The 24564-nt window shown below is 41.3% G+C and overlaps 1 protein-coding gene across 4 annotated transcripts in view; it reads right to left on the bottom strand.

The window, feature by feature from the left end:
• Positions 1 to 24564, bottom strand: part of EVC2 (EvC ciliary complex subunit 2) — a 162459-nt gene that overhangs the window by 102734 nt on the left and 35161 nt on the right. For all 4 annotated transcript variants that reach the window (XM_054029013.1, XM_054029014.1, XM_054029015.1 and 1 more), the window contains exons 8-9: positions 12204 to 12338; positions 5481 to 5632 (exon numbers count right to left, since the gene is read on the bottom strand). In XM_054029013.1, coding sequence (XP_053884988.1) covers positions 5481 to 5632; positions 12204 to 12338 — 287 coding nt within the window. The remainder of the gene's footprint in view (positions 1 to 5480; positions 5633 to 12203; positions 12339 to 24564) is intronic.

Genomic DNA, 24564 nt, shown 5'->3' with positions numbered 1-24564 from the left:
AAAACATTTATATATAAAGGCCTCATTTGTAATGTCACTACTCCAAATTTCTGTTTTACTTCTCATATACGTAACACTATGGGACACACTATAACAATGCTTATCCCAGTATTTCAAACACTCAGTCTACTACTAATGATGATACAGGTGATAACTGTAATTGCCCTAATAGGAGTGTGTTGCTATCTGCGGCACCAAAGTAAAAGGGCTAGACTACAATGGCAGATTGGAAATACATTGTTATGCTTGGAAATAAGGCGGTGTCCTATGTACACATACATACTATACATATATACCCATATACACTACAAATATATACATCATATCCATATTACTCATATATATTAATTATCTAGGAGTGCCTCCAAGGCTCAATCATAAAACTTCATTCCTCAATCAAAGTCCCGGGCCTCACATTCCCAGGCTCACCATAAAGGACTAGACACAACTGGCAAATAAAATCTGTCCATCAGTCATACAAGGGAATGTTCAGACCAAGGGACAGATGGGGCATGAATGTATGGATGGTAAAGTACGTTGACCACATAACAGTGTTTAGACCACTAGGTCATCTTCAGTCCATGCATTACGCTTTTCCGGGATGATGAGTAAATATTTTCCCCATAAAAAGACAAAAAGTGGGGGAATGTAGTAGGAAGAGAGCCTGAAACATAAGCCCTTGTATCAGAGGCCTGAGCTAAAGTAGTGGTCAAAACTTTGCTAATATAAAGCAAAATCAAGCTGTGAGCTAGAGGCAGGCCCTGCTCATAGCATCCGGCAAGAACAGGGCTGATATTGCAAAAACACACATTCCTAAGAGGTGCTAGGCACAGAGCACTCACGCAAACGCATTCCAGAAGGGTGGTACCAGAACACCTTGATACCAACACATTTCCTAAAGAGAACAGGAACAAGTGGACCCATCCCAAAGATAAGGTCAGGATGACAGTGTGATGGATAGAGATGTACAAGGTGATGGGTGGTAACCAGCTACGTCAGAGGGGCAGCACGTAACTTGTTTGTATTGATGTATAAAATGGAGTCTCAGAGAGAGTGTCTTTGGCTGGCCTACGGGATAGTGGAAATTCCTGCCACTAACTGAGCTAGTCCATTGCAACGGGCATACATGTGTTAGTGTACCTATAACCACTGAGCCAAGGCATTAGGTCCAGGCTTCGCTGACAATAAACTTGACCAAGTACCTTTGCTGAAAACCAAATCTGTGGCTTTACTGGGCAGTTCGATCAGAGCCTGCAGTACAGGCTATCTGGTCAGAGTCAGTACAGCATGTAGAGAGAACACACACATGCAGCCAAACATTTGACAACATCTGGCTGGTGGGTTTTGTCCATATACTCATGGTCTAACTGATCACCATATTTGAGGTTGGGAAGGAATGTTCCCCCAGGCAGAGATCCTGTAGGTTTTTCACCTTCCTCTGCAGCACGGGGCCCAGGTAACTTGCTGGTTTGGACTAGAGTAAATGGTGGCGTCTCTGTCACTTGAAGTCTTCAAATCAAGATTTGAGGATTTCAGTAACTCAGCCAGAGGTGATGGGTCTATTACAGGAGCATGTGGGTGAATTTCCATGGCCTGCAATGTGCAGGCGGTCAGACTAGATGATCATGATGGTCCCTGCTGGCCTTAAAGTCTATGAGATTAAAACAGAGATAGCAAGCTGACAAGAAAAGGATAGCATTGCTTAATTGAAACTCGCACTAAATCATTTAAGTTTGCCACCAAAAAATTAATCTCTTCTCTCACCCTTTAATTTATTCAGATATTTGGTACTTCTCTTTTTTCTCTGAACCCCAAATGAAACAGAGGAAGTGGGCAGGAAAATCTAATTTTCTCTATCTACTTGGAGCAGTCCATTTCTTTCAAAACATGGGATTCCTTTGATAATACAGGCCACTTCTAAAAATGAACTTATTTAAAACAAAAGATCCTTACTCCAGAATAAATCAATGTGTTAAGATACAGGAAGCCTCCTCAAGATGGCACCTATCAGAAGTAATAAGCATAAAATCTGAGTTTGCTTCCTATCTCCAAATGAGATTTTGTTGACATTCGTTAATTTTTGTCACAGAGAATTCTCTATTTCCTTGACCGTTTTCATAACATAATATAAGATTATAGTTCATAGAACAGAAGTATAATCCTCATGAGATACAAAATGCTACAACATGCCCTGGTGGGCATCTTGTTTTAATTAAAGAAATGGAATATGCTATACCTGTCTGAAAATGCATGAAGAAATTGAACACAATTAAAGAGAAAAAGCAATTAATCTAAAATAATGGGGGAAGTTATTTTGGTAGCAATTGACATAATTTCCCTTTAGGGAATACAAAGTCTGTCCTGCTTTTTTCCCCACTGGGAAATGCAGGTTAGCTAGCGGAACTTTTGTTAAAAACAAACTCATGAAATCCCATACAAATCCCCTCTTTTCCAAAAAAATCCCCTAAAATCCATAAAGAATGTCTGCACTGTCAACTGCAGACAATAAGATTGATTCTATAGAAGGATGATGTGGGACATTGTCAACAGCCATAACTCCTCCACTGTGAGATTATCAGAGATAAGGTAAGCAAGCACTGACCAGATCAATACTTGGATGAGAGAGCTCCTAGGGAAAAAACAGGTGTGACAAGCTTGGTGATTTATTAATGAGGCACTCTGTCCTCTAAGATGATACTGAACCAGTGGTCCAGAAGGATATTAGAGGAGTATTCTGTTGCCAAAGGCTGCTGTCTTTCAGATGAGATGCAAGACAGAGTTATTAAAAATCCTACGATCCTTCTCATCTGCCCAAGAGCAGTGGAGTTAGCTTGGGTGTCCAGACAAATTCCAAATTAGGTAATGACACTCTGTTAACCTAAAGTTTCCATTGCCATTTCATTCAAAGAAAGCCTTCTTCACTTATGGCCCTCACCTGTTATGCTGTGTTGATGTGTGCTCATAACCAGATGCTCTGTTTCACCCCAGAGGCGGCTGCTGTGCACTTGTGGGAAGCAAAGTGATTCCAGTGGAGTTTATATGCTGTATAAATTAGTTAATAAAGTTTGTGAAGCATGTTAAAATCCTAAGACTCTATACAGTAAAGTGACAGGAAATCCCCAAACCATCAAGTGAAGGCTTATCAACTGGGATATATGGGTCCATATGTGCTCCCCAAAGAAATGCCAAATGGTCTAGTTGGCAGCAGGCAGCCAGCTGCCTGAAAGAGAGTGAGTGAGTGAGTGTGTGTGTCATGTGGGGAGATACAGTACAGCAGCTAGAGAAGACCAAACCTTTCCACATTGGTTCTTTTAGCTTGCACAGGCCTTTTCCCCCTGTTATTTTGGGCACTATGGGTGGAGCAAACCATTATTTTCTTGTTTGGATCTTCAGAGGGTAGGGCATTCTTTGCATTTTTGTTTTAAAATCAATCGCCAGCTCACCCACCACTTGCAGGGTAATATTTTCTAAATCACCACCATGACTTAGGAGCCTAAGTTACATTGGGTATTAAGTCACTTACATGATTTACCTGCATAGTCTGCCCTGTGACCAACCAACACTCCAAACAGTCTGTCACAAGGACTTCTTAGAAGACTCTGGTCCAATGGAGCTTAGCTACATGAACAGTGCTCTGTATAATAACTCTGCTATTGTTGTAAAAGACTTTTCTTAAATACTATGATAAAAAACCCAGTTAAAATAATTATACAGATTCAAACTGTCCACCTGGGAAAGGGTGTTGGGCAAAGGGAGAGACAAATGAGGGAGTGCAGCTATAAGAACATAGAAATGGAAGGGAGAATAAGAAAAATAATTTGGGAGGAAAGAGGTGAAGGCAAAGACAGATAAAGATTTGTTTAAGCCAAAAAAGAATATTAAAATAGCACATTTCTAAGTAATGTACACAAACTGAGGCTTTAATCCACTGTATGATTCTAGTTACATGAACATTCCCATTTGCAAGAATATTTACCTTTCTCAGCTACTTTATATCTGAGGAATAAGACATTAAAGAGTTTATTTTTTTTCCAAATTAGCCAAATATTTCTTATTTCCAAATGAAATATACTAAACTTAAAATGAGCTACAAAGATATTTCATCCTGCTACTCTTAACAATCACACAGCAATTTTCTGAAAAAATTATCTAAGTTACTATATAGCTAGAAAAAACCAGACTGCTGTGCAATTTACAGGGATAGGTATCCACATTATCACTGCATTACACAAGTCAAGGTTTCATTTATTTCACTTCCTTTTTCAATCTGAAACAAAATATAAGAAAGGCAATGATACTGCTCATTAGGATTTTGCAACTTTTTAGAAAAAGAACAGAACCCTTTCCTGCCAAAGTATCAACATTCCAGCGCTCTCATAACTTTGCTTTTGGTTTTCACAGACATTATTCCATTTTTATTTTATATTTGCAGAATATTACCTGCCACTTGACTTTCAGGAAGGTCATCATGAGATCACACAAACAAATCCACTCTGTTCTCACAACAGACCTTTTTCAAGTTCTGCTTGAGAAAAGAGATGACCTTTAATAGCTGTGTGTCTGTCATATAATCCTGAGCTCCCTTTCAACAAAATAAGCAGGATTCCTAGCTGCTGTCTACTGCCTTTTCTGACTCCACATACACAATATTTTCCTTTGAAAGCTGCAAATGGTTGCTCTTTAGATTCTGATCCAGGTATTTAAAGAAACACTAGGAGCATGAAAGTCAACAAATTTTTTCCCCAAGAAATACTGCTGTACGAAAATATATGAACCCAGAGCACGTCCTTTTTCTGTGTAGGAACAAGGCCATAGTGTTCTAAAGGCAAAATGTACTCAATAATAACAGAATAAACTCTCTACAACATTTTTCTGTGCTCCGAAAAGTGCCCTTTGGCATGGTGAACACTGTACACTTAAGGGGCTGAGACCAGAAATAGTGGATCTGTTCTTTTAGCAGCTTAACAAAGTGCTTACCTACACTGGTAGTTCAGGCGCCGTAAGCCAAGGTGTGACTCTACCACACACTATCTTGCCCCTCACTAACTCGTCATGTGGACCCTGCTACAGGCACAGTAAACGTTTCATGGGAGTACATCAAAGTGTACTATACAACCTCCAGTGTGCGGTAGGGTGCATGAGGCCATTTAGTGCACAGCAAACTAGTGCGCTGGAGATTCACACCCTGGCTTGCAGTATGCTAACTTGCCATGTAGACAAGCCCTTACAGTGGGTTTGACTCAGAAAACATGTGCCTAGGATCTAGATTGAGCTGCAATTTCTATATATAAGGCAATGTACAATATGCCTGTATTAGTTACCATGGATGCCCCTTTATTAAAGGGGTCAACAGCTTCAGGTAGTACAGACGTGTGTCTGATGGGAATCTATCAGAGAGAACGAAAGGGCAGATATTCAGTAACCTGCATATGAGACGTTTTGTTGATATGAAGTATAATGCAATAATAGTGACTTCTTACTCTTCTAAAGCTTGAAGCATGTTCTTGGAGTCTTCAAAGGCCAGTATCTCAATGATTTGGTCATTCATAATGATATCTTCATTAAACGGATCTCCTGAATTAAACTGTGAATACTCCAGTTTGTGATCTAGAGTAAGATCATATCGTATCTCCTAAGTAAACACAAAAAAGAAATGTTATATTATAGCAGAACAACCCTTAGTGTGGATACAACTATTGTTGTCAGTGGAAAGACTCCCATTTACTTCAGCAGGAGTTTGTGTGGATGCTACGTTTTGGTATGTAACTGAGCAGGAACCTAAATGATGAAAACAGTCAATGGAATTAAGGCTCTTAGTTCTTAGGCTCCTAAATCAGCTAGGCATTGCAATGCTAAGCACTTTGGGCCAAAGCCCACTGAAGTCAATAGGAGCCTATCCATTGGCTTTAATAGGCTTTGGACCAGCCTCAGTGAGTTATTTTCCACTCAGTCTCTAGGATCATTCTATTTGTATGATGGTACATACAACCTTTTATATACACTTATAGAATTATGTGTGATTTTGTTCAACGTCTGCAGTGTTGTTGTACTCATGTTGGTCCCAGGATACCAGGCAGGTGACGTGAAAAGGTTGGTGAGGTAGTATCTTTTAAATGGGCCAACTTCTGTTGGTGGAAGAGACAAGTTTTGGAACTACACAAAGCTCTTCTTCCGCAGACCTAAAGAAGATCTCTGTGTAGCTTGCTTCCACCAACAGAAGCTGATATGAAATTCTATGAAAGAGGAAAAACGATTTCGCTAGTATACAGTACCTATGGAGTCCCTTGAGATTAAGGCTTACTAAATTCACCAGACAAGAAAACCTTTATAAACTTCTGGTGCTGGGACAATACTGTTACACTTTTATGATTTCAGCATCAAGCCTTATTCATAAAAGGGAGACTGATGTGAGCTATTTTCACTTACTGTGATTTCTTCTGAATGAAGAGAAATCAAAAGGTTAATAGAGACATTTTTCAAACACGATGCTCACTGATAAGTAAGGAACTTTCTTTCTCTTAGTAAGCCATTATTTTACAATAAATACAATCTTTATTGTAAATTTAAATAGGATACATGTCCATCCTTCTCTGTACCACTTGTAGGACTCTTCCAGCAGGAACTCATGAGACACAAAAGTTAAAAAAGACATTGAAAGAATTGTTTAGAAAAGGTGAACTGCAAAGACAAAATAACAGTACATTGTTCCCTCCCTTCCCTTTGTTGCTCCTTTCTGATATATAAAGATGGCTTTGCACGCTTTTTTCTTGAAGGTTTGTTCTGTAATGTGGAGGATTATATTTGAAATATCAGATCATCATCTCCAGGTGAACCTTAGTCTAAATTTATGTCTACAGTTGCAACTGTACCTGGTACATGTGCATTGGGATGTTTGGGTGAGGGCCTGCCTAGGTCTGGGAAGGGAAATGGAACTCTTTCGTTTGTCTGAGGAAAGTCAGAGTGTTCCATTTTCCCTGTGACCACTGCAAATGTTTATTACTGTTCCCAGTCCCTGGTGTGTGGCCGCTTCCTGTGCTGAGCCACCCTGCAGAAGCCAGGAGAAGTGGGGGTGGGTGGCTGAAGCATCCGCTCTCATGGTTCCACAAACACAGAACCACGTCCTTTAGCTATGTAGAGGCAACTGGCTTGTGGTGCTAATCCAAAAGTTCTGGGAAGAAAATACACTTGAGGTGCTATGTTTCCATGTTCCTTTTAAATACTGTTCACTGGACACAGGAGCCAAGACTTTTTGGTGATGAAGTAGGGGGTGGGGGATGTGTTGATGTTCTCTGTGGTTCTTTGTACCTCTTCCGCTAGGTGAGAATACAGTCAATTTCCTCTCGAATTGCCTCCCAGTCCTGTAAGCATAATTCAGCAAATTTTCAGTGTAGAAGAAATTCAAGCTGGTTCTTCAGGTTTAACAAAAGGACAAATGTACTTGGTCCACCTTTGTAGCTCACCACATCTCTCCACTGAGCAATATGTACAGGGTTGACCATCAGCAGGAACATCTATCCAGCACTGGTGGCTAGGTGTCCACCACAGGACTGGAAACCCACTTCTCTTTTCCATTCTGGTACCTTGAACAATTATGTTCTCCAAATGATGGCCAGCCTTTAATGAAGAAATAGGTAACTGGCACAAGGCACTGAACCCCACACCAACTGGCCCCTTGATGCACTGTAAACTGTGCAACATTTTAATAACTGTACTTCACTTTAGGCTTAGTTGGTTCCTGGTGGGCTACAAAAATAGTCTGAAGGAAGGAGGCTGTAACAGTAGCATTTCTCGGATGCTAAAAAGTATCAATATTGTGGCCTTTGGCAGCAAAGCTACAATATGTCGCAGGGGAGTTCTTAGGTTTCTTCAAAGGAGAAATGACAGAGAAGGCTAAGCTTGTGTTTGACTTGCTAGGACATTCCAATGCTAACAGGGAACCCATTCCACCAGAAGGGCAGGAATGGCATTGCAGAGATAGCAGAGGAAGGCTGAGCAGGATCCCGGAAGACCTGCTCGTTGGCACTGACAGAGGAGTCAGGAACAATTTGAGTGCCTTAGGGTAAGGGAGGATTGGGTTCTTAGGCAGGAGGACCTTAGACATTTGTCCATCCCGTGCTTTGCTGCACATTGGGCAACCCACATTTGCCATCTTTGCCTGTCAACTGCCCTTCTCTCCAAATCTTCCCATTTCATGTTAAGGTGCTTGATGTCGTTCAGAACTGTTTGTTTCCATGTTATTCATGGTCTTCCTCTCTTTCTTCTTGCGTTTTCTGGCTTCCATTCAAGGGTGGTATTTGGTAAGTGTTTTTTTTTTTCCATTCTCAGCACATGTCCCAGACACTGATGTATTCTTTTGTAGGTTAATCATTAATATTTGGAGGATTTTCTTGCCATGCTCTAATACACTCTATCAGATATTTAAATTATTTTATTTAACTAAAACAACAACATAATGTATTCTGGATTTTTTTCTTCAACAGCAAACATATAATATTTTAACAAAACAAGCATATGAATTTTTGAATTTAGTTAAACATTCAAGTTTTTTAAAAGCAGGTTTATTTTTTGTTAAAATTGTTTTTAACTAAAATAGTTAATTAAATATTTTTAAAAAATTAAATTGATTATGTCAGCCAGGTCAACATGAGAAACTTAATATATTGGCTTCTGCAGCTAACTCAGTCGTCTTCACCTTCATTTTCCTGTTCATAATCTGGAAAAGAAAAACAAGCTTTCCTGCTTTTTCAGGTCCCAAACGATTTCTCAATTTGGAATGAATTAGTCCAAAGGCAGAAAATATTCTTTCTACTCTGGCAGAAGAAGCTACTGCTGTTAAAAGTGAGATTATCACTTCAACAGTCTCTCAATCCAAGTGCTTAAGTGACTTCCACCAATTCACTGGTGTGACTTTCTTTAAAACATCATCAGCAAACATATATTTCTTGAATGGTGAAATTCACCCTGAGCGCTGAAGTTTATTATAGTTGGCATTATGGAGGGATGATTGCTGGATGTCCATGTCATAGCCAACTCCTCTTCTTCAGCAGTTAAGGTTTGACCCTAGTACTGAGTATTGAGAAAATTTTCAAGAAAATGAGCTGGAAATGGTGCTTGTCCCATTCTTTTTTTTAATGCTTGTAATTTAACTCTTTCATTACATATTTCTCTTTTTAAGATCTCACTCAGTTCCTTCCAAATTTCAACAGCATCAGCAATAAAACAGCTATTTCCCTGCATTTTGTTCAAGGCTACAGAAATAGGCTTCAGAGTACTCAGCATGAGTTCAACATTTCTCTTAAGCCCAATGTTGAGAACTTTGGCTGTGACGGTGCCATCTATTTTTTCACGATTTTGTTCACAAACTGTCATCAGATTAGGCCAGTTCTTGATATAGTGCTCAAAACAGTCCACTACTGAGTTCCATCGCACGTCTTGTGGGAGAGTTAGCTTGATTCTTCCCACTTTTTTCAGAGCAGCTGCTGCAAAGTGGTTGTTGGAAGTATTTTGTAATTTCAACAACATTAGCCTTTATTTCTGGAAAAATGAAGTGTTTGGCTAGGAGGTGTACGAAATGAGCACTGCAACTATATGTTATAAGATTGGGATTCTCTTCTAAATAATTTCTTCTCATCTTGGATACATTTGCAGCATTGTCTGTGACCAAGCTGCATACTAGATATTTGGATTTTTTTCCCCACAGATTATAGCTTTTACTGCTACTTCTTGTAAGTATTCTGCTGTGTGCGCATTTCCTGATGTATCAATTGTTTCTGTAAGGAAGACATTCCCTTCTTCTGTTGTCACACAAGCACATAAAACAGGATCATTGTCGACATTGCTCCACCCATCAAGACTCAGGTTTACAATTTTATCCCCTAGACCTTTTGCACACTGCTCAAATTCTCTTTCATACACTTTATCCAGCAATTTGCCTGCAACATCTGCTCTGTTGGGTGGACTGTATCCTGGTCTTAATGACTGAACCATGTTAATGAAGTGTGGGTTCTCAATCATATGGAAAGGAGAGTTTGTTGCATAAACAAACTGGGCAATTTTTTCATCAATTACCTCTTTTTGTAATCTGCTGGTTCTTATCACAAACTTATCTATGGTTGTTTCTGGATGATGGAGATTTTTTTCCTTTTTGCTACAGGTGATATACTGTGGCTATGTGACATACATGATGTGACTGAAACACTATCATTGGCAGATAACTCTGAAACTATAGAAAATGATGGTGATCTTGAAGGTGGATAGTCTTCAGAATCCTGTTTTTTGAGGATGGATTCTCCTAAACAAAATAAGTCAATGCAGTTATTGAATTATTATTACCATACTGCTTATTTAGTATTACTCATTGCATTCAATGACACTCAGTACTAGTTTAAAGGTGAAATTGTAAAAGGAAGTTCTGCCTACTTCAGCTATTTATTTTTTAATCACAAATGCATCTAAAATGACAGTACCATAGAGTAACAACTATATTTTTTGCTCAAACATGAGAATTCAAGAATAGTCCAGAAAGAAGACAGGCAGTCCTTAAGAAAAAAGTATGAAATGAAGTTTACCAACCTGAATATCTTGCATGTTCAGACATGTTCCGTTCACCATCTTCAATGCAGCTTCCTCCTGAGAAGGAACACTTCTCATGATGTTGTTTCATTCGGGCAACCAGGCCTTGCATTTCTTTGTTGCACTGTTTGCATTTTGCACACATACCTGTCTTACCCACAGGTAGAGGACCTTCATTAAAATATTCCCAAACTGGGTCTCTTTTACGCCCTGCTGCCATTATAGGTTTCCCTTTTAGTGAGAGAATGGTATGGTAGATCTCAAATCAATGAAGACTACACTCAGAAAGACTTCAAGATTTCTGGAATATGCTACTCAAACAGTTTCACTTTTGTTTCTACTGCCTCTCCCTCCCTTCTCACATTTATCTCCAGACTTCTTCTCCTTGTCCAGATCTATTCCACCCCCAACAATCTTCTATTCATTGAACTTTTTGAAACTTTGCACTTTTAGAGAGAGGTAAGGAATTGATTCTGTGTACACAAATTTGCAGAGGGACAACAGGGTTGAGGTCTGTTATTTCTCACCTCTACATATTATTTATTTATTTAAAAACATTTTTGCTGTTAACAAGCATGTTATCTCTGGAGACACAAATCCACAGTTTGAGAACTGCAAAACTAAGCATCTCTGATGGTATCGTTTTTTCACTTACCTGGTGAGGTGGGGGGGGCAGCCCCAAGGGGCTCTCGCTTTTGGCTTACGTTCTTATGTATCTTCTAGACTGAGCACTGAGTCCCATTGGGTAGATAGAAAGATTAACCTAAATAATCTATACAGAAGCCCCTAGAGCCCCATAAGATTGGGTCCCTAATCAGTGAACTATTGGAACTCATTTACAAAACTTTTCTTAAACATTACATGAATATATTGTCTTCTACTATAGAATTAGAATTTAAAATCCCTATTCCATGATGAGATATCTTTGAGCTATAATGTATCTTATTTAAAACTATCTTTAGATAGGTTTTTTCCTCAAAAAGCATTTTATCAAAAAAATCTGATTTAAATCATCCTGTGAATAGGTGAGCCACGAAGAAACATCATGTTAAATCTTCCAGTTTAGGAAATAAGTCACAGTCACTCCTGCAGGTAGTGTGAAGGAGATATGGGTTGGCTTTAATACCACCTCCCTCCTTCCAGGCATAAACCTCACATTTGCTCAAACCCATACACATTTACATAGCTTTCCATCAAATTATCAATAATCCCTCATATTCATTTGATAGATTACAGTATACTGTTAAATTTTTAGGCCACAAGCAAAATCCACACTGTAAGCAAGGAAAGAACAGCTATTTATCTATTATCAGCATGTCTAGATTAGGAAAAATAATCATGTTTTAAAATGTGTTAACACATACTGTAGACATGGATTAACACTTTTAAAATTTGATAGATGATTATGGCCAGTCCTAGATTCCCCTCTCTAAGGTTGACCATGCCAAACACAATGTAGCTATACAGATTTACATCAGCTGAGATTCCGACTGAATATCTCAATTTATCTTTCCACTGCCAACTTTTCAGAATTTCAGGCTAGTCACTGCATTTCTTAATTCTGGAAACCATTTCGAGATACCATTTATGAGAAGATGAGATAAAGTTTTACTGTAGAAAATATGACTTACCTGGTTTTTATTAAGGAAACTCCATTTTAATCTTCTAGTTTGGTAAACAGCAAAAAACGCAACGCATGTTAATACAAGAGAAATAACAAAAGCAACGAAGAATCCTGAAGCATGGATGCCATGGCTGTACAAAATCTGTAATTGAAAAAATGTAATATGTAAACCACATTTCTTCCCATAGTTACATATGCACAAAAATCAGACACAGATTATAGCTGTAAACAGTACAGTACGTTACTTCTAACAATCTTCACAAGAATATGGAATTACTAAGTAGTAAGACATAATTACAATAATTCTATTAAGATTTTCAAAAATGGTTTATTTTTTCATAAAATTTAAGGCCAGAAGGGACCATTATGATCATCTAGACTCACCAACTGCATAAACTAAGCTACAGAACCTCTCCTAAGTTAAATATTAGGCAATGCAACTTTTGAGTGGCCAAATACTTATTGTCTAATTTTCAGAGGTGCAAAGCACTCACAGTTCCCAGTTAATGGCAGCTGGGAATGTTCAGCAACTTTGAAACCCAGTCTGAAGCTGAGCACCTGAAATTAGAGGCCACTTTTGAAAATTTTCTCCTAAACAGAATAATCAGTGAGGTAAAAAGGTTTCAATCAGCATATGTTTGTGATGAGTGTTTTATTCATAAGTGGCGAAGCTACTCAATTTGCTCACACACTTATGCTAACTGCATGTGCCAGAATCAGGAATGGAATCCAGGAGTCAAGAACCACAAGCCAAACTGCCTTCCTTTTCAAATATATCTTTCAATCACATCCTTAGGGTTACGGTTTAATTAACCTCTTTTCAATTCACTTTATGTTTCTATAAAATGGGCATGATGTCTCACATGAGAATGGCAATATACAACTCAATTCTGAGATCTTTGGATTAAATGTAACATATAGCCATTGTGATAATGTTTCATTGCACAAGAATCACGTTTGTCATGGCCGCAACTTTTAAAGAACTAACATGTGATCTCTAAGCATGGTGCATTCCATTTCTTAACATGTCGCCTGGTAAGCATGGTACATTCAGTGTGAAAGCACTCCATGAAGTCAATGGCAACTCTGTTTGTGTGAAGCATTTATGAAATCTGGCACTTGTTTTCAAATGGATTTATGTCAATCTAAAAGAGCAGAATTTAGTACCTTATATTCAGGTTTGGGCCAAAATCCTGCAAACCTAACTCACATTTTGACTGTTTAATATATTTAATATATTTCTGGACTATGGTCCAGTTTACTAAAGAAAGACTCACCCCCAAACCTAAAATAGTCTACCCTAGTTCAGATTTAGTAGCTTCTTTGTATTTAGAAGATACTTGAACCATTAACACAGGCCATTAATTTGCCACTTTATGAGATTTAGAAAGTGGGTCCTAAGGCTCAATTCACAGTATTGTATAAGAAAAGCTCTTGACTGTCAATTCATCTAATTGACAAAAATCTGTATTATTTTTAGTCATATTTATTCTACAATAATGAAATCCCTGGTGCATTTAAATCAATTAGTATAAAATGAGAAATAGTTATATGAATAATTTTACTATTCTTTCATATGCCCATCAATGCCTGAAATTACTAAATGAAAAAAGAACCAACAGTCATTTACTCATTTCACTAATAAATTACTAACATCTTAATATCTAGAAGTTTTTTCTCATCTTAAATTTCCTCCCTTCTGAATTTCAGCCAATTACTACCAGTTATGTCCCTTTGTATTATCTTCTACTCCTAAAAAGTATGTCCAGAAAGTACAGGCTGACATTAATACCACTCTTTACCCCCTCCTGGTATTATTCCTACTCCAAACCCCACACTAATCTTTTTCTGGGTTTAATTAAAGTTTCATTTTTTGGCATATCAAACATTCATTTGTATCATATTCATTTGTAACATTATTGTATAATGTCCAACCACCCCTCTCCCTTATGCCTTTCATAGAACTGCAGACTTCTATCCCCTCCACTCCACACACACTTTGAATAGTCACTTAGCTAACCTATACATACTTATATCTTTTAAAAAATATTTCCTCAGATGTCAATATCTCCTGTCCTCTAATTACTTAGGTTGCTCTGTGAGGACAATGATGACGCCAGGACAGTGCTCACTCTGCGCTCTGCTACAGTTGTCCTCAGCAGAGATGGTCAAGATGGAGATCTCTCTCCTTCAAACAGTGGGAATTTGCAATAGAGTATAAGCCCCCAGCCTATGCCCACCTTCCCCCACACCCCTCTACCTGAAATAGACTGAGTTTGTCAATCTTCTGGGCATGCTGTGAAGCATAGCGATTTACCTAGACTGTTGGAGGGGTATGATGGAGACTGTTTTGGGAGTCTGAGTATGGGGATAGGTTTTTGGTTAGGAGTTAGCTAATAAAAATATTTTTAATCAAAATAAAACTAACTTTTATCAAAGGCAGCTAGAGTATTTAATAAGTGATTTTTTGTATAAGTTAATACAAATCTAAATAAAACAAATCTCAGTCAATGGGACCACTCACATGAGAAAGATGAGCACGATTTAGCTGCTAGTGGGGAAGGCCTCAAGTCAGCAAGATACTTGAGCATATGCCTAACTTTAAGCATGTTAGAAATCCAAATTAAGTCAATGGGACTGTTCATGTGTCTGAAGTGAGGAATGTGCTTAAGTATCTTGCTGAATCAGAGGTCAGAAACAGTAAACAAACTCCTTGGAGATATTATCAGCCCTGTGTACTAACTAAAGCCCCAAAGTTCTGAGTTATCATTTAGGAATTGCCCAGGCATCCAGGCTACTTAGAAAAAAAAGGGGGAATGGCTGAGGGGGCAAAAAACACACCCCACGCTCAAGGTCTAATGGGAAGATGTCTTCAGTCTGTCTGAGGAAACTAGGTCTCTGCAACCTTTCACAAGAATGCACTGTTGGTGCTGCTGGAGAGATGTCCCCTCTGTCTGTGAATGAATGAATTCAAAAATATATATAAACTCATATGAAACATTAAGACATTATATGATGTTGGTATATATAGTAGTGAAAAACAGGGAACTCGATGGAATCTCATATTATGATTAAATGAAGTTATAATCAACTTCCTTTTAGACGGATAACTGATACAGCTTTGAGCAAAATATTGTAAACTTTAATGTCAAGGGTAATCCTGTAAAGGAAAGATGGGCTTGTGTTCATATTGATTTCTTTTAATTTAAGGTTAATATTTGCAATCAGGCATGCTTACGCTACCAAGTTAGTGAAAAACACCTGTGCTGAAAAAAAGCCATAAATAAGAGACTGAATCCAAATAGTATAAATTACAGTTAATCAGAGTGAAATAAATGAACTTTTTTAACTGGGACAGGCTCTGGACTGGAAGTTTGGGTGCGGGAGGGGGTGTGGGAGGAAGTCTGGGTGTGGAAGGGAGTTTGGGTGCTGGAGAGGGCTCAGGGCTGGGGCAGAAGGTGGGGTGAGGGAGTGGGTGAGGGAGGGAGTTTGGGTGTGGGCTCTGGGCTGGGGCAGGGGCACGGGACTGAAGTGTGGGAGAGGGTGAGGGGGAGGTGGCGCTTACCTCAGGCGGAGCCGTAAAGCGAACAGCACATCCCTCTGGCAGCAGCTCCTAGGCAGGGGGCCGGGGGTCTCCGCGCACTGAACCTGCTCGCAGGCTCTTCCCCCGCAGCTCCCATTAGCTGATGTTCCCTGCCAATGGGAGCTGCAGAGTCGGTGCTCAGAAACTCTCACCCCATGGCCACAGGGACGTGCTGGCCGCTGTTCCCCGGTGGGAACTGGGCACTGGGAGGGAGGGGGAGGAGTTGAGGAAGGGAGAGGGGAGGAGTTGATCAGCAGGGCCCGCGGACCCCCTGGAGTACCCTCGGGGACCTCCACGGGTCCGTGGACCCAGTTTGAGAAACGCTGGTCTAGGGGATCATTTCTCTGGTGGGACAGACATCAAAACTGTCTAGCATCCGAGTTTGAGCGGGTGACAGACTAATGCAAGCCTCTTGGCCTAAAGGTGGGGAAGCTGCCACTCCCAGGGGTGGGGTGGCAGGGGGAACGCAGGCCCACCTGACTCCACTGCATCCCAGCCCAGGACCTTAATAGTGGCGGAGTGGTCCACCACTGGGTCAGCGGGGAAATCCGGCCGCAACACGCTGGCCAGCTTGCAGTCAGTAACCCAGCCGAACCCTATTTGGCTTCCCTGGGCTCCTTCCTACACTCCCATTCAGAGGATACCCGGGTTCTGGGATCATCGTTTGTCTCACTGGGGTAAACAGCTAGTGGCAGCCCCAACAGCTCTTCGGTGTTCCCAGTGCCTGGCAGCTCTGACAGTCCCTCCGGGACTCTAGCGCTGTAGCGGTCATCATTGGGTCCGAGCTCCAGCAGCCCCAACTGAGCTGGAGGGTCTGCCTATTATATTTCCGGTTCCTATCCTGACCCTTTGCTTCCAGCGGGGCAGTCGTGGGTGTCCCGGCTCTGCCCACCAGGGGCAGTCATGGCTTTCTTCCTGTTCCTATCCATCAGGGAGGGAGACCAGGCCTCCCCCTCCCTCCCCCCACCCTGCAGAGGGGCCCAAGGAAAGCAACTTGGGGAGGTAAGTAGCTGACCAGAGTAAACCTGCCTATGTTCAAGGTATGTCCCATGTTGGTTGTATCAACAGCTATGGCTTAACTTGTCTTACACAAGCTGGTGTAACAAAATATGTTGCACAAAGAGACTGGATGATTCAAGCCCCAGTCATAAGAACTCAAAAGATGATATCTTGTTCTCTGATCGGATAGTGAGAGCAGACAACTCATTTTCATGGAACCTTTCAACTCTTCAAAAGAAGCATGTGTCACCATATAATTGGTCCACACTAGCACCTCCAAGAAGAGGAACAAAGTTGGACCACCCAGTAGAAATAGGATGAAGTGGCCTCTCTCCTTCAGCATATTGCTACCTGAAAGCCAAAGACACCTGGAAAAGAGAAGACTGAGAAGTTCTAGAAGTTCTCCTGGTAACATCAAATATATATCTCAGGTAGGCACCTTTAACTGTCTCCTGTTATTTTCCAGCAATTTAGGTTGCCCTCTAGCACGCGGGAAAAGTCATGTCCATGCTTCATTCAACCTGTGTTTGCAGTGTCAGCTCCCGCTGTGAATAATAACTGAGCTGAAAACTGATGGCTGAGCGAAGACGTAGTGGTAAGTAACAGAGATTTTCTCTTGTGTGGCAACTCAATCAGTCAGCTGACCACTTCTTGAAGTTGGGTGGCTAATCATTAAGGAAGTGTATGTGCTTGTGAACGTGCTTTAAAGATTGTCACACAGTTACAATGTGTGTCCCTGTTTTGTAACAGGTTCTAATTGAGATTGTTGTAAAATAGCTTTGAAATGGAACAAGTTAGTGGTAACTGAGATTGTGAAACACTGTACATGTGTCTACCATAGTTAATGGTTTGATACTGACTTTCAAGTTCTAGGTGTATACAGACATAAAATGAGAGCAAGTGTGCAAATTTCTTGAACCGCATTCAGTCTGTACAGTTTGTCATAAATGTAGGAGTTTGTGTTAGACAGTCAAGAGTGCAGGTCAGATCATAGGACTAATATAGTTTGTGGGCAAGCAGGTTAAAACAGGGTTGTCTACTACATATCATGGGAAGCAGAACTTGATGAGCTGACATAAATAATTGACCAAACTGTCTTGAGATCTAGTTTTGTATTGTTTTTCCTCTGTTGTGTTAGCAACACTAGAGTTGATAGCCAATTGGCAAAAGTGAGACCTTACTCTGTGGGACTCTGAGGCCTGGTCTATACTACAAAGTTTGATCAACATAAGCCACCTTGGATTATCCTAGTTGTGCATGTGTCTATACATACATTTGAGAGACAAGATGGGTGAAGTAATATCTTTTATTGAACCAACTTCTGTTCGCAAGAGAGACCGCTTGAAAGCATGTCTCTCTCACCAACAGAAATTGGTCCAATAAAAGATATGATCTCACTCACCTCGTCTCTCTAATATCCTAGGACCAACGTGGCTACAACAAACATTGCATACACATGAATTTGTCTCCCACTGACATAAGCGCCCTGTTACGCCAACATAGTAACACCACTGGTTGAGCATTGAGCCATAGTTGAAGTACTGAAGTTGACGCAGCACAAGCAGACACTGTGCTATCTATGTCAAACCTAACAGTCCTCCAGCAGCTGGCCCACTATGTCGACACTGAACTCTCTGGTCTCAATTGTGAACTCCACTGCCTGTCAGACTGGGACGTGGGCAGTCTGACCTAGTGATCAGAGCAGGAGGCAAGCAGGGTCACGTTACCAGGAGATCAGCAACAGGTAGTAGGAGCAGGCACTGCAAGGGAAGCAGCCCTAAGCAGGGGGAACTTCCTATTCCTGTACTTGGTTGAAATAGAAGCAGGGAACCAATCAGGACCCCCAGCATTCTGCCAATCAGATCCCAAGACTGGCGTCTCTGTCAGAGTTCAGCTTCTATTCTCACAATTATTAGCAGGTCACTGCATGGCAGGTTGGAACTTACTAGTGCCTAATAGGCCTATAGACCAGGATCCTGTAGACTGGAAGGCCTGTGAATTTTTGAAATGCTTTTTCCGCATTGCCTAGCTTGGTGAACACGCCTAGCAGTTCTCCACTGTTGTGTTCCACTGCCCGGCTGACCACGACAGTGACACGCTCTGGGGCTTGGAGTAGACAGAAGATAATGAATCTCCTGGGCCTATAGGGAGAAGAGGCTGTGCAGGCACAGCTTCGAAGCAGCCGTGGAAACATCGACATCTACAAGTGGACTGCACAGGGGATGCAGAAGGCTACAACAGGGACCAGCAGCAGTGCTGCATGAAAGCGAAGGAACCTCAACTGGCGTACCAGAAGGCCAGTCAATCTGGTGCCGAGCCGCAGACCTGTCCCTTTTACAAAGAGCTGCATACCATACTTGGCAAAGACCTCACCATGACTGTGGATACTTCCGAGGAGCCCAAGCCACAGGCCCGTGGCCTGAACAGTGAGGACAATGAGGAGATGAAGGAAGAAGACAACAGCAGACATGCGAATGGAGGGGGTCTCAGTGATAAATCTGACAGGCACCACTGCAGTACAGAGGCTAACAGCATATGGGCCCAGGACACCAGCAGCAGCAGCTGTGCTTTTTCTGCCTTTGTTACCCTCAAGAGTGAGATATCAGCTAAAATCACCCCTGCCTCTGGAAATGGTGCCAGTATTCAGTACAACTGCCTTATACTCAGTTTCATGCAACTGAGTGATTCTCTCCTCATTTCCTACCTCTGGAGAGCCATACTCACCATGGCTGGTGCTGTGATTGGTGCTGTAATAAATGAAGTGTGGGGGGGAGGGTAGCTCCCTTTGATGGACACCCAGCCAGCCAGTTAGCTGTAAAATCCCTCTTGATAGCTGTTTTCTACTTGCTTTACCTGTAAAGGGTTAAAAAGTCCCCCAGGTAAAGAAAAAAAAGGGGGGGCACCTGATCAAAAAGAGCCAATGGGAAGGCTAGAACTTTTAAAATTGGGAAAGAAACTTTCCTTTTGTCTGTTGTTCTCTCTGAGTTGAAGAGATGGGTAGCAGGAATGCTGTGTCAAGTTTGAACCAGATATGAAAACCATCAGATCATATCTAGAACTACACCTCTACCCCGATATAATGCTGTCCTCGGGAGCCAAAAAATCTTACCGCGTTATAGGTGAAACCGCGTTATATCCAACTTGCTTTGATCTGCTGGAGTGCGCAGCTCCGCCCCCCCGGAGCACTGCTTTACCGCGTTATATTCGAATTCATGTTATATCGGGTCGCGTTATATTGGGGTAGAGGTGTACTTTTAACAACCCAAATATGTAAGTAAATTAGGAATGTTTAGGAAGACGCGATTAGGTTTATTTCTGTTTATTTTTTAAGGCTTGTGGACTCCTCTGTGCTAACTCCAGATATTTTTGTTTGCTTGTAACCTTTAAGATAACCCCCAAGAAAGCTATTTTGGGTGCTTAATTTTTAGAATTGCTCTTTTAAAATCTAGCAAAAGCCTAAGTTCCAGATGTATTTTCTTCCTTTTTGTTTTTAATAAAATTTACCTTTTGTAAGAACAGGATTGGATTTTTGGTGTCCTAAGAGGTTTGTGCATGTTGTTTGATTAGCTGGTAACAACAGCTAATTTCCTTTGTTTTTTTTCTCAGCTCTTCCCCGGGGTGAAAGGGCTTGAGGGTACCCCACAGGGAGAAATTCCCAAGTGCTCCTTCCTGGATCCAAGCGGGTTTTTTTGCATTTGGATGGTGGCAGCGTTTACCAAGCCAAGGTCAGAGAAAATTTGTAACCTTGGGAGTTGAATACAAACCTGGAGTGGCAAGTATTAATTTTTAAAATCCTTGTGGGCCCCCATCTTCAGTACTCAAAGTGACAGAGTGGGGATTCGGCCTTGACAGGTGCCATGCACAATCATGCAGAAGTGCCAATGAGTGTGTCTTGTTTTGAGAAGCAAGCGAAGAGAGTTCTGAATCTTAACTTTTGCTTTCTGTTGTGACTATACTGACAATGGTACCTCCGTGTTTTATCTGCAGCTGCCCCTGTTGCAGCCTTGAGGGTTCCCCTTCCACACCTGTGGAATGCCTGCACCAGATAAGGAGAAGAAACAAGTGGACTCGGGATGACATGTTCAGTGAGGTCCTGCAAGCCAGTGCTGTGTCAGATCATGAATAGAGGGCCTGGAGGGTGAACACTGCAGACAGCCTGGAGAAGGACAGAGTGGAGAGAAGAAAGGCCCAGGAGTCACAGCCGGAAAAGGAGAGGGAGATGCACCAGGATATAATGGGCCTTCTCCAGCAGCAAACACAGATTCTGCAGCCCCTGTGGACCTACATGTTCAACAATCCCTTTGCAGTCTATGGACATCTCTATAGTAGCACCTCCCTTCACACTCCACTCAACATTCCACGTGGTATCACCAGCCATATCTCTACTCCTTCTACTCCACCTCGGGGGGACATTAAGGACAATGGCAGCTCCACATACGCTGAGCTGTGAAAGCCATGCTAGCCATGTGTAGCTAAAATGGTCATAAATGTTCTTTCCTCTTGAAAAGTTCTATTACTTTATTAAGTTTTAAATGTATTTTCTTTTATATTGCACAGATTTTTCTTTGCAAATGATGTTGTTACTGAATAAAATTCCATTATTTGGAACATAATTCATCTTTATTAGTTCACAACAAATGCTGCAGGGTGCCTAGCAATTCCTAAAGCCTCCACTTACTTATTACTGTACAGTGTGACATAAGTCATAGGCTCAATGACAAATACAGTGTAATAGTAATAAATGTACAGCAAGCACTGCAAAATTAATAGATGCACTGACAGTGTTATATTCATAAATGTACATCAAGCACCATACAATTCTTAACAGGCGCCAAAACTGCAGGGCCAGGTAGAGCACAGTACACAACAAAGTGTTACTGAAGCTCACTGTTAAAGAGCTCCTTCCAAGCCTCTTTGAGCAATATTGCTCTGCGTTGCACACTTCATTGAGTTCTGCTAATAACCCTGGTGTCACACTGTTCAAACTCAGAGCCTATCTCTGCCCTCCACCCCAGCAGCAACTTTTCTCTCTTTGCTTTTTCCCCCTATTATGCAGGCCACAGGAGGCAGCCATAACCATTGGGATAATTTTCTCACTGAGATCCAATCTTGTGAATAAACAATGCCAGGATCCCTTCAATCTATTCAATACCACATTCCACCGTCATTCTGCACTTGCTGAGATGGTAGTTGAATCTTTCCTTACTTCTGTCAAGTTGGCCAACGTACGGCTACACAATACACAGGAGCAAGGGGTAGGCTGGGTCCCCCAGGATGACTATTGGCATTTCAACATTGCCAGTGGTAATCAGGAAGTCAGGAAAAAAAGTCCCGGCTTGTAGCTTTCTGAAAAGTCCTCTGTCCTTAAAGGTGTGAGTGTCATGCACCTTCCCTGACCGACCCACACTAAATTTGTGAAGCACTTCCGGTGATCCACCAGTGCTTGCATAACCACAGAAAAGTAGCCTCTCTGTTGATGTACTCTGTGGCAAGGTGGTCTGGTGCTAAAATAGAGATGCGTGCGCCATCTATTGCTCCATGGCAGTTCAGAAACCCCATTGTTGCATATCCATCCACTATGTCCAGCACATTGCCAAGAATCACATCCTGCGTAGCAGGAGGCGATAAATGGCCCTGCACACTTGCATGACAATTGCTCCCACAATGGATTTTCCAACTCCAAACTCATTTCCCACTGACAGGTAGCAATCTAGCGTTGCAAGTTTCCACAGTGTGATCTCCACTTGCTTCTCCACTGTCAGTACAGCTCCCATTCTGGTGTCCCTGCGCTGGAGGGTTGGGGCAAGCTCAGCATGCAGATCCAGGAATGTGGCCGTGTGCATCCCAAAGTTCCGCAGCCACTACTCATCATCCCAAACCTGCATTACAATGCAATCCCATTGGTCAGGGCTCGTTTCTCAGGCCCAGAAGTGGCGCTGCACTGTCTGCAGCTGTTCCATGAATGCCACCAACAACCATGAATTGGTTCTCACTATGTCCCACAGAAATCTGTCCTGCAACAAATCATGTGCTCTGATGATTCAGTTATTCTTAGAGCTCTGCAAATACTGGAGGCTAGCGCGTCCTGTGCTTGCAACGCTTATGACAATAGTGCAGAGCCGTTCAGGGTCTATGTTTCTGCCAGAGATGGCAGATAGCGAAGCAGGCCATGTGAATTCATGTGATTTTGAAAAAAATATGGAATATAGATGATATTTTATGGGGTGGAGACAGTTGCACGCTGGGAAGTTGACCCCTTGCTCCCAGTCACCTTCTTGTGGCCCCACCATGGATTTCCAAAGCTTCCCAAAAGTGGGCTGGGATACTGGGATATCTACCCATGGTGCATTGCACTGTGCATCAATATCAGAACTCTTGGTGAGTACTCACAGCACCGACGCAAGGAGACAAGTATGCAAGCGCACAAGAGATATACTAACTACAGCGGCAACCAAAATTGGTAGCGTAGACATGGCCTTAGTCAAAACATTAAAACAAAGTCACCATCCACCATTAAGCAACAGAAATTCAGAGAATCCTAAGAAAGGTGGTATGGGTAATAAGTTAAGCAATTGCTTAACTAAGGTTTATTTTATGCTCTCTCTCTCTCTCTTACTCCTGCCACTGATTCATGGTGTGAACTTCCAGAAGTCATTATTGATCTGATTTTCAGAGATGTTTCACTCCCATTAACCTGAATGGAAGCTGTAAGGTGCTGACAATGATGGAAAGTCAGGCCATAGGTGTGCACAGTATTTATTATTATGCACACCATGGGATGCACATAACAGGAGAACTTTTTGTGTGCACTTTTTGCTATTTAAACAGCTTCTCACTTAGCATTAAAAACATTCAGCCAGAAACAGAGGCAAGTAGTTTTCACAGCCCTAATGAGCAGAGCTGCAAGGCATCTACATGCCACTCAAACAGCACTCACATTTTTTTCTAGGCCATGGAACTAACTTGTTATAGGCAACCAAGCATTTTTCTCCAGTGAAGCAGAAGAGAAAATGCACAAGGTTTGTAAAACTTTAAAGAGTGGCATGTCAACCAAGTAAGCAATCAGACCATTTGAGGGTTGACAGTTCTTTGGGACTAACTTAAAACATGGTACTGTCATAAATACAGAATTAATTCTTTAGCACTCTGTGCTAAAGGTCAAATTATTGCCCATATATATAAAACCATTGCCTTCACAGATATTGCATGCACTTGTATTTGGGCAGTCTTGCATATAAGAAACTAGACCGGGAGCATTAGTGACAGCTGTTGTAAAGGATGAACTACAACCCACCTCTCTTTTTTTCCACTACTCATAATTTTCTCACACAAATCCAATTTTTTCTGAAATGTTTCATGCTTGGTCTCAGCCCAGAAGGAAATATTGTATGTGGAAAACAAAATCCATTCAGCCTTTTTGAGCTCTATAAATGTATTTTTAAACAACAGAATATACAACATACTTTTCCTCTTAAGTTCTATCTAATGAGAAATGCTGTGCATGTATATCTCAAAAAAATGGTTGAACTGGTTTTGTTCAAATATTGCCTGTTTTGCAGATCTCATTGAGGTCTAAGAATCAGGCCAGAGATAGAAAAAAGTAGTACAGAAGTTTGAAGTTAAAGTAATATTCTGTGGGAATTGCAACACTGAATCAGACCAGCAGTCCAGCACCTTGTCTCACACTATGGCCAGTAACAGCTGCTTCAGACAAATTTATAAGCTACCCATAAAGAATGTTTTTCTTAACTTGTCAGTTAATGAATGAGTAATGTCCTTTAGCATG

The sequence above is a fragment of the Malaclemys terrapin genome, chromosome 5 (assembly GCF_027887155.1).
Source record: "Malaclemys terrapin pileata isolate rMalTer1 chromosome 5, rMalTer1.hap1, whole genome shotgun sequence".
NCBI classification, from domain to species: domain Eukaryota; kingdom Metazoa; phylum Chordata; order Testudines; family Emydidae; genus Malaclemys; species Malaclemys terrapin.
Note: the sequence above shows the minus strand (reverse complement) of the source record. Positions and strands in the feature narration are given on the sequence as shown.